The 15,451-nt window shown below is 43.1% G+C and overlaps 1 protein-coding gene across 6 annotated transcripts in view; it reads right to left on the bottom strand.

Annotated features, from left to right (window-relative positions):
* Positions 1-15,451, bottom strand: part of DNM1L (dynamin 1 like) — a 473,848-nt gene that overhangs the window by 238,700 nt on the left and 219,697 nt on the right. For all 6 annotated transcript variants that reach the window (XM_069228228.1, XM_069228229.1, XM_069228230.1 and 3 more), the window contains 2 exons: positions 10,937-11,023; positions 104-266 (listed from right to left, as the gene is read on the bottom strand). In XM_069228228.1, coding sequence (XP_069084329.1) covers positions 104-266; positions 10,937-11,023 — 250 coding nt within the window. The remainder of the gene's footprint in view (positions 1-103; positions 267-10,936; positions 11,024-15,451) is intronic.

Below are 15,451 nucleotides of genomic sequence, written 5' to 3'. Positions count from 1 at the left end.
AGATCCATTTGTTGTGTGTGATAAACAATTTATCAAGGAATTTGCTGTTTAGCAGGATAAAGAAACAAAAATGCAATCCCTTCAATTCACCATTGGTACTCACCATCTGGGTCTACCTCTCTGGCAATTTTAAGTGCTTCAGATGTGGCCATGTCCGTGTTGGCAGCTGTGACTGCGAGAATGATAGAGTTTGGATTACTAATGAACTGAAATATGAGCTCTCTGATTTGAATTTCAATATCCTTGGGCTGGTCACCAACAGGAACCTAAGGATAGGGGAACAATATGAACACCAGATTACACGTTAGCTACAAGTACAAATAAATTAGCAGTACAGGATACAAAACATACCAGTCTAGCAGCACACTTTACTTGGATGATTTTCTGACCGTCACCAATCCAGTAGAAGCTAACCTGACTTATGGAACAGGAGTATGTGATGGAGTTACATTTGCTGTTTTCGGTCAACTAAATAAAGTTACCGATATGGTGACTCTAAACTCTGAGGCCATGATTACAAAGTCCTTCTTAATACCGATTGAGCCAATACCTGTAGTTACTGGAACCATATGAATAACATGGTCCGTGGAAACACTATGGATCTATTGTGATTTAAATGCAGCTAAATTGAGAAACTCCCAGTGGAATAATGCCCGGAATCAATTAATCTTCTATTATTTAATTCTGAGGAGACCCTTAGGCTCCCACTCATAATCCCCATTAGTTCAGTTCAGATACCGGAAGACATACCAGTGCACTCAGAATGAGGCTGTTATTCTGTAGGTCTCCATTTTGTGAGTATTTTAACCTAGCATCTGGACCATAAACTTTCTCTAAGCTGTTCAATACAGAGCTTAACGAGATGGGCACTGTGCAGGCATCATGCCATAGATATGGCCGCACATCCTTTCCCAGCTGAGTTCCCTCTATAGAAAATGTTCTTGTCGGTGTGATGGGTTTGACAGATGGACAGTGTTAGGATAGAAGAATTTACAGACTAGGAGATAATATGACCAAAAACAGATAATTGTATCCTACTCTTACATCCGTCCTGTGAGTACATTTCCCAGCAAGAGAAAAAAAACTGATACAACTTTAACCACTACAATTTAGACCCACAGCAGTTGCACTCCAGAACTGGTCAGCAGTGGTAAAGTGTCCACAGTCCTTAAGCTAGCAAGAGTAAAGTTCAGCACAGGATCAAAATGGGAGGTCAGAAGCCAAAAAGACAGGGGAAACCACGCCAAGAGCTGACAAGTCTAACCTGTGTCCTCATGAGCTGGAAGTGGGGAGAACTACCCAACCTCATGGGAGTTCTCATCACTAAGGTGGAAGAATCTAGACGGACCATCAGCATTGGTGTGTTCTGTGCCAGGGCGGTGTTCCATCTCAACAGATGGGTTCTCACCCTTTATCTGCATTAACCTTCTGAGGGGCCTGTGGTCTGTCTGAACCCGGAAGGGAGTCCCAAACAAGTGGGGTCTTAGCTTCTTCAGTGTCCAAACGACAGCAAAAGCTTCCCTTTCAACTGTGCTTCACCTCTGTTCCCAGGGAAGTAACCTCCTACAAATGAAGGCAACTGGTTGATCTAGGCCCTCTTAGTTTAGCTGTGAGAGCATGGCTCCCATACCATTTTTTGATGCATCTGTTTGCACCACAAATTGTTTGGAAAAGTCCGGAGCCTTGAGCACAGGTGTTGTGCACATGGTCTCCTTCAGGCTGTCAAAAGCAGTCTGGCACGCCTCTGTCCAGATCACCGGAAGGGGCTGCGTCCTGGAAGTCAGCTCTGTCAAGGGAGCAACAATGGTGCCATATCCCTTGATGAATCTCCTGCAGTACTCAGTGAGACATAAAAAGGCTCTCACCTCTGTCGGAGTCTTCGGGGTGCCCAAGCCAGAATAGTGTCAATTTTGGCTTGTAGAGGTGTCACCTGGCTGCTCTCTACCTGGTGTCCCAAGTACACCACAGACCCCTGCCCTATCTGGCACTTACTGGCCTTGATAGTGAGGCCTGCAGTATGTAGAGCCCTCAACACTTCTTGGAGGTGGCATAGGTGGTCCTTCCAACTAGAGCTCAAGACCAGCCAGGAACTGGTTGACCAGTCTCTGAAAGGTGGCAGGGACATTCTTCAAGCCAAAGGCATAACATGGAACTGGTAGTGCCCCTCTGGTGTTCAGAACTCGGACCTCTTTTTGGCTCCCTCGGTTAAAGCAATCTGCTAGTACCCGGACATTAGATCAAATGTGCTGAGGACCTTGCCAGCTCCCAACAGGTCAAGGAGCTCATCAGCTTGGGGGATGGGGTTTGCGTCCGTCTTAGTGACGGCTTTGAGACCCCAGTAGTCTACACAGAACCTCAGTTCAGGTGTGACACCAGGTGGAGTAGCCTTGGGGATCACAACCACTGGACAGGACCAAGGACTGCTGGAGTGCTCAATTACCCCTAACTCCAGCATCTTAGAGACCTCCTCATTGATGCTGTTTCTCACTCTATAAGTCACCGTGTAAGACTTGTGCTTAACAAGGAGGCTGTTCCCAGTGTCAATATCATGAGTACACCATTGTGTGACTCCAGGGGTAAGTGAGAACATAGTGGCGAACTGTCCCAGCAACTGGTGACAGTCCAGACCCTAGAACTGACTGCTGTTCTAGGGTCAGAGTAGGTGAGAGGTTCACACTCTCCACTAATCCATCCTGCTCTTTGGCAGACAAGAGGTTGGGGAGAGGCTCAATCTCCTATTCTCTCAAATTTGTGGCTTGAGGCGGTTCACGGGCAGGACACACAAAGGGCACCTAGGAGTCTGCATGTCCACCCAGCAGGTCTAACAGCCGGTAACTACAGTTCTTCAGAACTGTAGAGGATAATATTACAGTGCAAAGTTCTTTTCATCTTCCATTGCACCCTTGGGATGAGCCTATCAAGGGAAAAGTGCAAGCAAGTTTCCCTGACAAGAGAATCAAAATAGATTTGCCTTTGGAGGCTGGGATACCAACACATGCTTGTGTAATTTTGGCATTTCGCATTCTCCAGCTGAGTTCCCTCTATAGAAAATGTTCTTGTCGGTGTGATGGGTTTGACAGATGGACAGTGTTAGGATAGAAGAATTTACAGACTAGGCGATAATATGACCAAAAACAGATAATTGTATCCTACTCTTACATCCGTCCTGTGAGTACATTTCCCAGCAAGAGAAAAAAAACGGATACAACTTTAACCACTACAATTTAGACCCACAGCAGTTGCACTCTAGAACTGGTCAGCAGTGGTAAAGTGTCCACAGTCCTTAAGCTAGCAAAAGTAAAGTTCAGCACAGGATCAAAATGGGAGGTCAGAAGCCAAAAAGACAGGGGAAACCACGCCAAGAGCTGACAAGTCTAACCTGTGTCCTCATGAGCTGGAAGTGGGGAGAACTACCCAACCTCATGGGAGTTCTCATCACTAAGGTGGAAGAATCTAGACGGACCATCAGCATTGGTGTGTTCTGTGCCAGGGCGGTGTTCCACCTCAACAGATGGGTTCTCACCCTTTATCTGCATTAACCATCTGAGGGGCCTGTGGTCTGTCTGAACCCGGAAGGGAGTCCCAAACAAGTGGGGTCTTAGCTTCTTCAGTGTCCAAACGACAGCAAAAGCTTCCCTTTCAACTGTGCTTCACCTCTGTTCCCAGTTGTTTTAGTCTAGTTCTCAGTTGTGGCAGCCTATGTACTTTCTGCTCAGGGTATCATCATCTTCCGTTGGGCAGGAAGAGAAGGTGTTTCAATATTAGATTTATATTGAGGTAGAACCCAGTGCCACAGCTGCTGAGCATCTTTTTGAAAACTGCGCAAGTCTAAAACCTCACACCCTTCTGAATGTAATGTAGAGTTGTCTGTTCTTATCTTGATATCCTGGCTTATCAGTGGCAGGAACATCTTATGGCAAGGCTGACAACTCAATTCCAGCATGTTTCTGTGTAGCCCTTGCTCATGAAGGGACAAAAGGCCTTCATTGAGACATTTGTTGTCAGATGAAGGTGCAATCAGCCTTGATAAAGGTCCCATCCTGCATAGACATTTTCTTTGATCTTTCATCTGCTGTACTTCATTTCTTTGGCTATCTGCATGTGATCGCTCCAGTGGCCTGTCACTTGTCTACACTACATGTTCAGCCTCTGTTGAAAGGGCCTCACACTGAGCTGAAACTGCAGTACAAATTGACAGTATTCTGCAAAAAGACCTTAAACTTACTGCTTATTTTAGGTCTTAGGGCCTCTAAATGACGGTTCTGTTCTTTGTTTGGAGGCAATGTTGGTGGTATCTAAGTGAATTCTATTGTATGACCATTATGTACTATATGTAATACCCAGAGGTGTGATGTTATTCTTTGTGTGGGCCAGTGCCTTTTTACACACTGGCATCAACAGTGAGTGGGGAAGTGCCACTTAAGTCAGGTGTACCAGCTACTTTCCTGGCCCTTGTTGGATGGTCAGCCTCTTTGCTTACATTGAGGCCTACCTCCTTTTTGCACTCTCCCATCCTGAGAGGTGGACTGGATTGACTTTGTGAATAGTACCCTTGCCTATAAGGACAAAAAGGAAGACAATTCACTCGGTTGGAATGATCATGACCGTGTTAATTTCTTCTGTAACATGAATACGGCTGCCTTCTCTGTGGTACTCTATGAGATCTGGCTGTGTCCGTGCACATCTTAATGGCCTACAAGGCCTTATTGACACCCTTGCTGAACAAATGTTGTCCATTAAATGGCATATCTATAATTTTCACATTAAGTCCACACTTCCTTAACATAGCTTCTTTATCCATCTGCAGGAAACACGTGTTTGAATCATCCAATAATGCATGTTTGAGGCAATGATGCATGTTTGAGCCAGCAGGGTTGATGAAGTCACCTCACCTTCAAGTAATATTTTCTAAGGCTGTTCCAGGCAGTCAGAGTTTTTCAGTGAAAGGGATATATCATTTAATAGAGGTCTATCATAACATGACAGAATGGCACTCCTGTTTGAAATTTTAACACCTGCTAGATAGTGACGAGGAATCATCCGTGAATTGAGCTGGTGGTTCTGGACTTATTAGTTTAGGTGATTTTAACTACAGGAGTAATAGTATTGGTGCAAAAGACACCTGAGGAAAAGCTGGGGTTATCACTGATGTGAACGGCAGACGCTGTTATTGAGACAGATGATGGGGATGTGACTGCTATGACAATAACTGAATCAGAAGACAGCTTTTGAACAAACAGGCGTGGTTGACAATGCCTTTGAAGACAGAGGTTGTTTCACAGTTGGCAGAAATGTCTGCGTGGTAGACTGTGCTTGTTTTGTTGTCAATAGTAATTTCTTTGTTGGTGGGGTCTTCACTGAAGGGAGAATCCAAATCATCAATTGCAGTGACAAAGGAATTACAATCACTTGTAACAACTTTGCTGATAACGGGTGCTAGGTCATCAACTAGGCATTTTTTGCTGTTCGACTGCTGCCGCAAATAATTTCACGCTTTATAATCGTGACACATCTCATTCCATCTTTGTATGTGTGAACCATGTAAGGTATGGCTGGACTACATCATCTCAACTGTGCCGCAACAGAATTTACAGTGAGTTTGGATATGGTTCCAAAGGCATGCTGGAGGCTTCTTGGGTACTTTATACTTTTTTGTCCAGTCGTGTGTGTAGTGTGTGTTTTTGGAAAGGTCCTCTTCCCATATGTAATCCAGGACTGGAATTGTTCTGAGTGACCTCTTGCACTTTCTTTTTTAAACAGAAAATAGTGGTCATGGGCAAATGTAATTTCTGAGCTAGGTCTGATGGTGGTGCCTGAGCAGGAGCTTGCAATTGCGCTAGAGGTATGCTCCATCAACTTTTTCAAAGACTGCAAAACAAATCCGTTGGTACTTTCATCATTTGTGAACCTGACGTTTACAGCATTTCCAATTCTAGAGGATGTCCGGAATAAGATGGCTCCTGATAGTCACGTGATTCCTCTTCCTCATCTTGAAAGTCAAGACCACAGGCACTTCAGCTTGAGATGATGCCTCCAACAGCATACTGTCATCAGAATAAATGTCCCCTCTTGTCTGTTTTCTGATCACCAAATCCCTTACTGTGTGAAATACTGAAGAGTAATCATCCACAGGTAGGGCTGGTTGGTTCTGGATTTATTAGTCTATGTGATTATAACTTCAGAAATGATAGTAGTGGGGTAACAGACATCTGAGAAAAAGCTGGTGTTATCATTGTGATGTGAACAGCAGAGGCTGTTACTGGGACAAAAGATTGGGTTCAGATTGTTATGACAATAACTGCATCAGAAGACACAGCTTTCGAACAAATAGGTATAGTTGATGGTGCCTTTTTTTTGGACAAAGGTTTTTCATTGTTGGCAGAAATGTCTGTCATAGATGGTGCTGGTGCTTGTTTCTTTGTCAATGGTGAGTGCTTTGTCTGTGGGATCTTCACTGAAGGGAGAGCCAAACTCATTGATTTCAGTCAGAAAAGAATTGTAATCACTGCTAACAACTTTGCCAATGATGGACGCTATGTCATCAACTAGGCATTTTGCTTTTAGACTGTGGAGACAGTCATCAACTATGAGATTTTTGACAATGGTGTGACTGTGGTCGACAGTTGAGTTTGTGGTGTCATAGTTGAAGATAACCACTGTGGAAAAGTGGGCAATGCTCTTGTCAATAGAGACTTCATCAATGGCTTCACAGGTGACTGACTTCTTCCTCCAGCTACTCGGGTTGTTCAGACAGTCAGATGTTTTTCTTTTTCTATTACAGTGAACCATCTGGTGAAGTTAGTGCAGTACCTTGTGATGGAAGTTTTCAGAGGGCTCAGATACAGACTCTGTGACCGGACCTTTTGCTGCTGGTCTCTATAGCTTGAGTTTTTTGGTTTTCAGAGAGCTTTTCCCAGATGATGATTCTGAAGGTTCATCGTTTGAGAAATGCACCAGCCGACCTTCTCCATCTTTAAGGGTTGTGTTGCTGAAAGTCTCCCAAATATCACAATTTTTAGACTTGTCAGATTTGTGGCGGTAGAATATACATTTTGTGTGGGTTCTGTTGGTATAAGCCTTCCTATCCAATTGCACCTCCCATGGCTCGAACGGAGTTCTTGAATGTGGGTACTTAACCATGGTTCTAGTTTTAAAAAAAATGTATTTCAAGCAGAAGACACTCTCTGTAGCTCAAGATTCTCTGTAGAGATAGAGAAAAAAGGTCATCAAATCAGTGAAAGTTAAACTGACAGCAGAGGGTTGCCTGATATCAAGCAGTACAAAAATCAGACAGTTGGCCTCAGGAAGGTTGAAACCCTACCTCTCTCCTCTTATTTGGCTTGACTTCATACCTAAAATGAGGTGGATGGGCTTGTAGTCTATGAATGGTTTTCAACTGTTTTCAAAATCAATTTCCTGTATTGAGACACGTCTATATTAACACTGACTATTGATGGTTCCCATGAAAAATAAAATAATTTAAGCATGTGAATCTATTAAATATCTAATGATTCCAAGCTTTTTTTGGTCTTGTGTTGTACTCTATAGAAGAAAAATTGGAGGGAAAGCATAGGAAAACAGTTTTTAACCAGCCCAGCATGAACTAATCTCCTATGGATAATTTGTTTTTGTCCATCCAGGAGGGAAAGATGTAGCATTTTTTTTTATTTTTTTTACTTTAACCATGTTTTAAAGCTATCAATTCCCAGTCAACTGCCTGACGTAAAACAAAGAGCAGAATGCTTCAATTCAAAGTTGAGGCATTAGTTACACACCTGCTCAGATGGTCTGCTGTCAGTTCAGGGCATTACAATGTCATAAAACATGCGAACGTGCTTTGGAAGATATCTGACTCCCATAGTTTAGTGTCAATCAAATCTAGAAAAAGAATTTCAAACCGGTCTGCTAAAGTAAAAATAGTCTGTAGTGTGATTAGTGCCCCTTTAAGACAGCAGAAAGTTTCATAAAGCCACGAAGATGATTTTTTGCGTAACATTTAAGCAAAGGGATTAATCAAATTTGTCCTACAGGTCACTAATGATCAGATCTGTGCAATGTGACTGCAGTTTGGGATCAGGCAGATAGCAACTGGAATGAACACAATTTGACGCTGAGATGGTGAAAGAGATTCTTCCCAATGAGGGTACAAGCAATTACTTTATTCTGGGTCTCTTGTTTAACCCAAAGGCTTTACCCGTAAAGATTGCTGCACACCCCGATTGGTTTTTAATGTCTTGTAGCGGTGTCAATGGTCATCTGTAGTTTTTGTTCTGCTATCCCTTTTCCCAGATTAAGAATACATTTACACTCCAATAGGACTGAAGTAAGCAGTAGTGAGGCACACATACCAAAATGTTTGAGAACATGGTGCTCATGAGGAACAAATAGCAGTTCACTATGAAATAGTTAAGTATAAAATTAATGTTTGACTAGATTTCTTTGCCATTTTGTGCAGCCCTTCCCTCTCATCTTAAGATACTGATTAAATGGCCTAAGACTGACCTGTCTAGGTGTGTACTCGTAGTCTGCAAAACAAAAGAGAAATATTGGATATTACTAACGTACATGCTCAAAATATGCACTCTATGGGTTTTCTGACAGATGAGCTTCCATGTTGCAACTTAGGAGATATCCCTAACTGTTGCTGGATGCAGGCTTGCAACAAATGACAGCATATTACTGGGTCTTGGTGATGTTGAGGATGTTTGTTTTCTCACTCCTTTATGTACCTAACATCATAGATGGAAGTATATTATTATTTGGAGTCGCCACAGTGCTGAATAAAAAAAAGTGTCCAACCTGTACTGCACACATTGTCTTTAATACGTTTAAAGCAGTCTTCCCTCTTTCCCTCACCACGTGTTCTGCAATGGAGCTACCTTGGTCCTAATGAATAGCTTATTTTGGCCTGTTCTCCATCACAGCAAGGCAATGGTTTTCCACACTAATGCAATTTTCTTCTGTTCACACTTTAGGAATAGAGCTCATTTTCTTTCAACTCATTCAGGGGACTTCCTCCCAATAAATTGGACTGATGCTGGCGGCTATAGACCTCTCCCCGGTCTCCCTCACCCCTTCCCCATTATCACTCTTTTTTACTGCTCTCCTAGATATGTTGTTTACTCCTCCTTAAATTAGTAAGCCCTGTAAAGAACTGCTGCAAAATAAATAAATAACCCGCCTAGCCAGATTAGCCTTTTGACCATTGTTTTAGGTTTTGGAGAGAGGTTAGTATTTAGTAGCTTTCTGATGTGGACAGTCTTATCAGGAAGACACAGGGGGTCATTCCGACCCTGGCGGTCCATGACCGCCAGGGGCAGGGACCGTGGAAGCACCGCCAACAGGCTGGCGGTGCTTCCTGGCCAATTCTGACCGTGGCGGTAAAGCCGCGGTCAGAAAAGGGGAACCAGCGGTTTCCCGCCGGTTTTCCCCTGGCCAAAGGAATCCTCCATGGCGGCGCTGCAAGCAGCGCCGCCATGGGGATTCGGACCCCCTTCCCGCCAGCCTGTTCCTGGCGGTTTACATCGCCAGGAAGAGGCTGGCGGGAACGGGTGTCATGGGGCCCCTGGGGGCCCCTGCACTGCCCATGCCACTGGCATGGGCAGTGCAGGGGCCCCCTAAGAGGGCCCCATAAAGATTTTCAGTGTCTGCTTGGCAGACACTGAAAATCGCGACGGGTGCCACTGCACCCGTCGCACCGCAGCAAATCCGCCGGCACCATTCGGAGCCGGCTTCATCTTTGATGGGGCTTTCCCGCTGGGCCGGCGGGCGATCTTTTGCAGATCGCCCGCCGGCCCAGCGGGAAAGTCGGAATGTCCCCCGCTGTCATCTGACCGCGGGGCGGTGTTTGGGCGGTTTCCGCCCGGCGGGCGCTGCCCGCCGCAGTCGGAATGACCCCCACAGTATTTTAATATGCACTCTGGTTGTCAACCGGAAGCCTCTGGACATGTCAACACATGGTCCAGGTTTCCAAATGAAGCATGTTAGGAAGGTCCAGAGGAAGGCCAGCTTATAAGGTGTTAGCATAATCAAACCTCAAATTGACTAGATCTTCTACTAACATCTGTCAATCATTAGCAAGGATGAAGTCAAATATGGGACTGAGAAGAGCTAAAAGGGCAAATACAGCCTTTGAAAAAGTAGTAGGAGATTAAGAGACAGGTCAAAATGAAGGTCTATAGTCAAAATGAGGGGGGTAGTGGGAGTGAACTGGTGTAGATAAATGCTGCAAGGGGGACAAACTTAGGGCTTTTTTTAAGTTGGAGGTGGAAAGCTGACAACCAGCTTTAATGTAATTAAGGTACTGTTCCTAGGTGGCAATTAGGTTTATTAGGCATGGAAAAGGGACAGAGAGATTAGTAACATCCATGTAGGAAGCATAACCCACTTGATGTTAAGAACTAGAGGAGAAAAGGGGTTGAAGTGTGGTAAAGCTTTAATCTGCAAACAACTCCTCTTAATGCAAACTTCTCTAGAAGGCAGTGAAAATCTCTAGAAGGCATGGAAACAAGGGCGATACTGATACGGCTGCTTCCAGTGCTGTGCTTCACCCATCAAGAGGGCTGATGGAGTCCTGTTCCCGGGTCTGAAGCCTGATTGAAACAGGACCAGGTCATGGCTGGCATTGACTTAATTGTTCTGCAAACATCAATATTAAGATTTTACTTAGTGGAATGGGTTCCAAAATGAAATAAGCTTTTAATTATGATCCCCAACTAAGGGATTCTATCAAATGAAATAATTTTGTCCAGAACATCTGTTTAGCCAAACTCTTCAGAGGGGACAGATAAGAGGCAAGCAGCACGGAATACAAACCAGATTGCATAACTTGAAAGATTTCCAATTTTTTGAAGCAAGACATAAAATAGGCTGCATCTGAAACACAGATACCACTGTCTTATAATACAAACTGACATGCAGTGCACGAATTTCTTACCTTTGTCAGGCCAGGTAGATCCACAAGGGTCAAGTTAACAACATGTGGGGAGAAAACCTTGAGGTGAATGGGTTCAGAGCTGATGCCCTAAGGAGAAAAGCCAAATGTATCATTATAGGGGCATCCTCTGGAACAAGCATTCAGCACAGGTCCAAGAGGGCCAGACAAGCCACATTCTCAGGATTTCCACAGAACGTACATTTTCGTCAGTCAGTTTTAAAGGAACTCTTTACCATGGTCTGCGGTTATCCTGAAAATATTACATGGATCCAACAGTCCAGGACGTGTTGGGCAGCCCACACATAATTAAGGCCAATTTTATTACTTTCTACATTTATATTCACATCATATAATGCACTAAAGAAAACCTTCCATTTACTGTTTGAGAAAGGTGAAGCAAGGAAAATAACTGAGACACTTAAGAAAGCAAAGGAATTACAATAGTAGTTATGCACGTTTTTAAAAGTTATCCAGCAATAAACGTTAGCAGTTTTATTAGAGTGCCACCATGCTATGATTAGGCATAAAGGACAAATGATGCATGATGCACAGTTTTTCTAATCTCACATGGCTCAGTGACACTGAATACACACAACAGCATAGACGAGATTGCCAAGGAACAACAAGAACATGTCTGGACCTCACGAATCCCAACCAATGATTCCAACATGAAACATATTACAATCACACATTTTGGCAACCAAACAAACAAGCCCACCACCTGTAATTGCTGAAGCACTACTTTTTCAAACAGGACCACAAATGCTGGACAACATAACAATCATAGAATGTGTCAGGAGAATTAAGTAAGCCAAGTTAAAATAATGTGCCAATTTCCCAGCACACTAAGTTGTACACTCAAATTAGTCTATGCTTTCATCATGAATGTTACTATGCAACTCCACCCTAGAGTAGTTCTAAGCATGTTTGTTCCCCAATCCTTAGTCACACCTTTGAGCATGAAAAAGGACCTCCTAGGAGAGCTCTCATCTTGGTGAGTTTAATCGTCTTCATCCCTTTGAATGCTCCTCTGCACATACAAGGGTTCCCATTTGGTCTGTTTATTCAGGGAGTCAGCTCTCACCGAAACACCCAAGATCTAATCGGGATTGCTGTTCTCCCTATGGCCTTGCAAACAGAGCTAATAAAAGAAGCAGCAGTGCTTAGGAACGCTCCCTACCACGAAGTTCTTTGATTCAGCCGCAAAAGTGTGAGTTGGACATAATGGTCTTAACTCTGGTTAATGAGGACGAAGATCAGTTCCGTATCAAGGGAAATAACAGCATAACAAAGCTGTGTTGCCACCTGGGGAAATCGACAGAAGTGCTATTTTAAAGAAAATAAAGCAAGATGGTTTGACCCAAAGGAAACAAAACAGCAAAAAAAAAAAACAAAAAAAAAATCATCATCCTGGGATATGTGCCTCAAAAAAGTGCTGAATCGCCCTGTCCAAAGTGCACCATTCCCTCTTTCACAAAGCGTCAACCTCTACTAGCCGCCACAGAGTCATTTCAGCACCTGCCTCATCCTGGTAATGGGAGTTCTTTATTAAATCTCCAAATTTTTGTGTTTATTCAGCTTTCAGTCCATTGAATTTTAATCTGCTTTCTGTCGTCTGGCCAAAGTTTATGGTCTGTTCCCACAACATCACACAAAAAGAAAAAGAAAAAGAAAAAAACACAAAAAAACGAATTGGCATAGAAAATCCGTCTCATTTTGCCAGTATGCTCAGCTCACTGCTTTTGACTCTGCATATGCATGATGGCTTTAAAATTGCTCTGGCAACGTGAAAAGAAGTGTCCAGCCATCTTAGAATTTTTTTTTTTTCTCACTATGGTATTTGAATATCATCCTCTCTCTTTTGACTGGGTCTGAACTATACAAATACCACCACCTATACAGATACATCTAAGCAGAGTGACAAATTGTATGTAGAGGTAACGTGGCAGCCACCATAGAAGTACAGAAAATATGTTTGGCAATCTAGGAACGTCATCTTAGAAGCCATCCTGGAAATATAAAAAAAAAAAAAATTCACAATGGCCAAATGTTATTTTTGTTATATTCTACACGTCTACCAAAAGAAATGGAGCAGGACATGCTCTCTAATGGACTGCTAAATAAGAAATAGTAAGCATTTGTTTGCAGCATGTAGTGCTGTAAATTGATTTGCTTAGCAACCTCCTGCCATCTAATACTGGATATTTGCAAACTGCGTTTGCTCACAGACTTCTTTGGAGTCAAAACATGTGGTGTGACTACTCCTCTGAGTACATTTTGTATGGGCACCGACTATGTTAGACTGTTTTTCGCATAGCGGGTGGGAACACATATTTGGAGTGTCAGTAAGGTGTGCGAATCGCAATATGTAGTCAAAAAAGAAAGCAAGTGATTTACAAAAAAAGATAGGCCTCTGGAAAGGAGGGCAGGACATGTATTCACATTTCCTGCCCTCCCCCCCCCCCCCCCCCCCAAGAGGCCTGTCCTTTCTCTGTACAACACTATACACTACGAACAGATGCTAACAAGGTAACCAGCATTTTCTGTTCATAGCATGTATAGCTGTTGATATACATGGTTAGCCTAGAGAGTAAAAGTATTGCCTCTCCCTTCCCCCACACCTGATTCCCCCCTCCACCCCATCCCAGTAGGAAGTGATAGGTTGGCTAGATGTTGCAGGTGTCTGAAATAAGTTCCTTAACACTATGTGGCCTACCAAGGCTTGCTGATGGGCAAAGTTGTGCTTTATAAAGGTGTGTGGTGTCGTTCGGACAGCTGTCTTGCAAATTTCCATTGGTTGCTCTTTTTATGCAGGAGGAGAGTACCCTGGGTGGAACAAGCAGAACTCTTTTTGCTTTGTGAGAGAAGGTCTGAATACGTTTAAAAAAAAAATTGTTATTAAAGTTTCAGAAGTAAACAGACATAGCATACAGTATGGTCCCCAAATACAAACAGTGATTCTGCAACATGCATTTACAGTAGCAGAGTAACAACACACTTAATTCACAGCAGACGACGAAGGATTAATACAGATCACAAAGCTCCTGTTAGTATACTATGGGCACTATTAATTCGCACTTCTATCACAGGTACAAACCTCTCAGTGCAGCATGTCAACTCGTGCAGTAGGGATGTTTAAGGGAATAGTCTCAGATTCCACCATATGGCCCGTTCCCTAGTATCAGCCACTCTAGTATGATCATTAAACTTATCTTAGTAAAGTGGCTCACCCATCTCTCCCATCACACACTGAGGAAAGAAGACTGGGTGCTCTATCGTCTGGTTAAGGTGGAATGGTGACACCACCCTAGGGAGGAACTTAGGATTGGTTCCAAGGACAATCTTGTACTTGTAGACCAAGACGGGAATGGCTCTTGTAAGGGGAATGCCACCAGCTCTCAAAAGCAAAGAAGAAAATAAGTTACTTACCTGTAACTGTGGTTCTCCAGTATTGGTATCTTTCATAGATTCACATGCTTGAATCATTCCCCGTCATCGAAGTGGGAGTCCCACGGTACATAGAAAGCAATAAATAGAGAATTTTTTTTTTTTTTCATTGAAGTCAATAGGAAAAAACACATTCAATTGTACAACTATCAGCCTCATTAGAAAAAACCCAAACTTCAGCCAATCAGGCGAGACCACCCCTTTAGAATCCTCAGCACAGAGGCTCAGTCTCTCAGATTTCTCCGCACTAGTGATTAGAGGAAAGCAAAAGAGGTGAGCCCCTCTGGGGAGGAGGGTGGGTCGCATGTGAATCTATGAAAGATACCAATACTGGAGAACCACAGTTACAGGTAAGTAACTTATTTTCTTCTCCAGTATTGGGGTATCTTTCATAGATTCACATGCTTGAATCAGAGTAGTCAGCAGTAGGAAAGATGGTTGAGTTCTGAAACGCCAGAAGCATACCTGTGTATAGTTTATCCTATATAGACTTATATAGGTAATTAACATTTGCAAATCAACCCTCTACAAGATTATATACATGAATATATATATATATATATATATATATATATATATATATATATATATATATATATATGTATATGTATATATATATATATAATCTACATATATATATCTACACATAGATCTATTTACATGAAAATATCATTCTGGCAATACGTAGAGGTTTGAGGGTAAAAGTTTATTGGCTCACCTTATGCAAATAAATTACGTAACACTGCTTGTCCTACTGCGGCATCCATTCTGTCCGTAGCTTCCAGGCAGTAGTGCTGGGTAAAGGTGTGAGCACGTGTCCACGTTGCCGCTCTGCAGATCTGGCTCAGAGGGACTCCTGCGAATAGAGCTGCCGAAGTGGATACCGCTCTAGTGGAATGCGCTCTGACACTGGATGAGAACGGTTTCCCTGCCAACTGGTGGCATAGCTGTATGGCAGAAGAGATCCAGCGCGCTATGGTCTGCATAGTAACGGCTTTGCCTTTATTGATCCGTCCATAACTAATAAACAGTTGGTCCGATTTACGGAAATTGCTAGACCTTTGTATA

Source organism: Pleurodeles waltl, chromosome 4_1, assembly GCF_031143425.1.
Source record: "Pleurodeles waltl isolate 20211129_DDA chromosome 4_1, aPleWal1.hap1.20221129, whole genome shotgun sequence".
Classification (NCBI taxonomy): domain Eukaryota; kingdom Metazoa; phylum Chordata; class Amphibia; order Caudata; family Salamandridae; genus Pleurodeles; species Pleurodeles waltl.
This window is presented reverse-complemented; position numbering and strand designations above follow the sequence as displayed.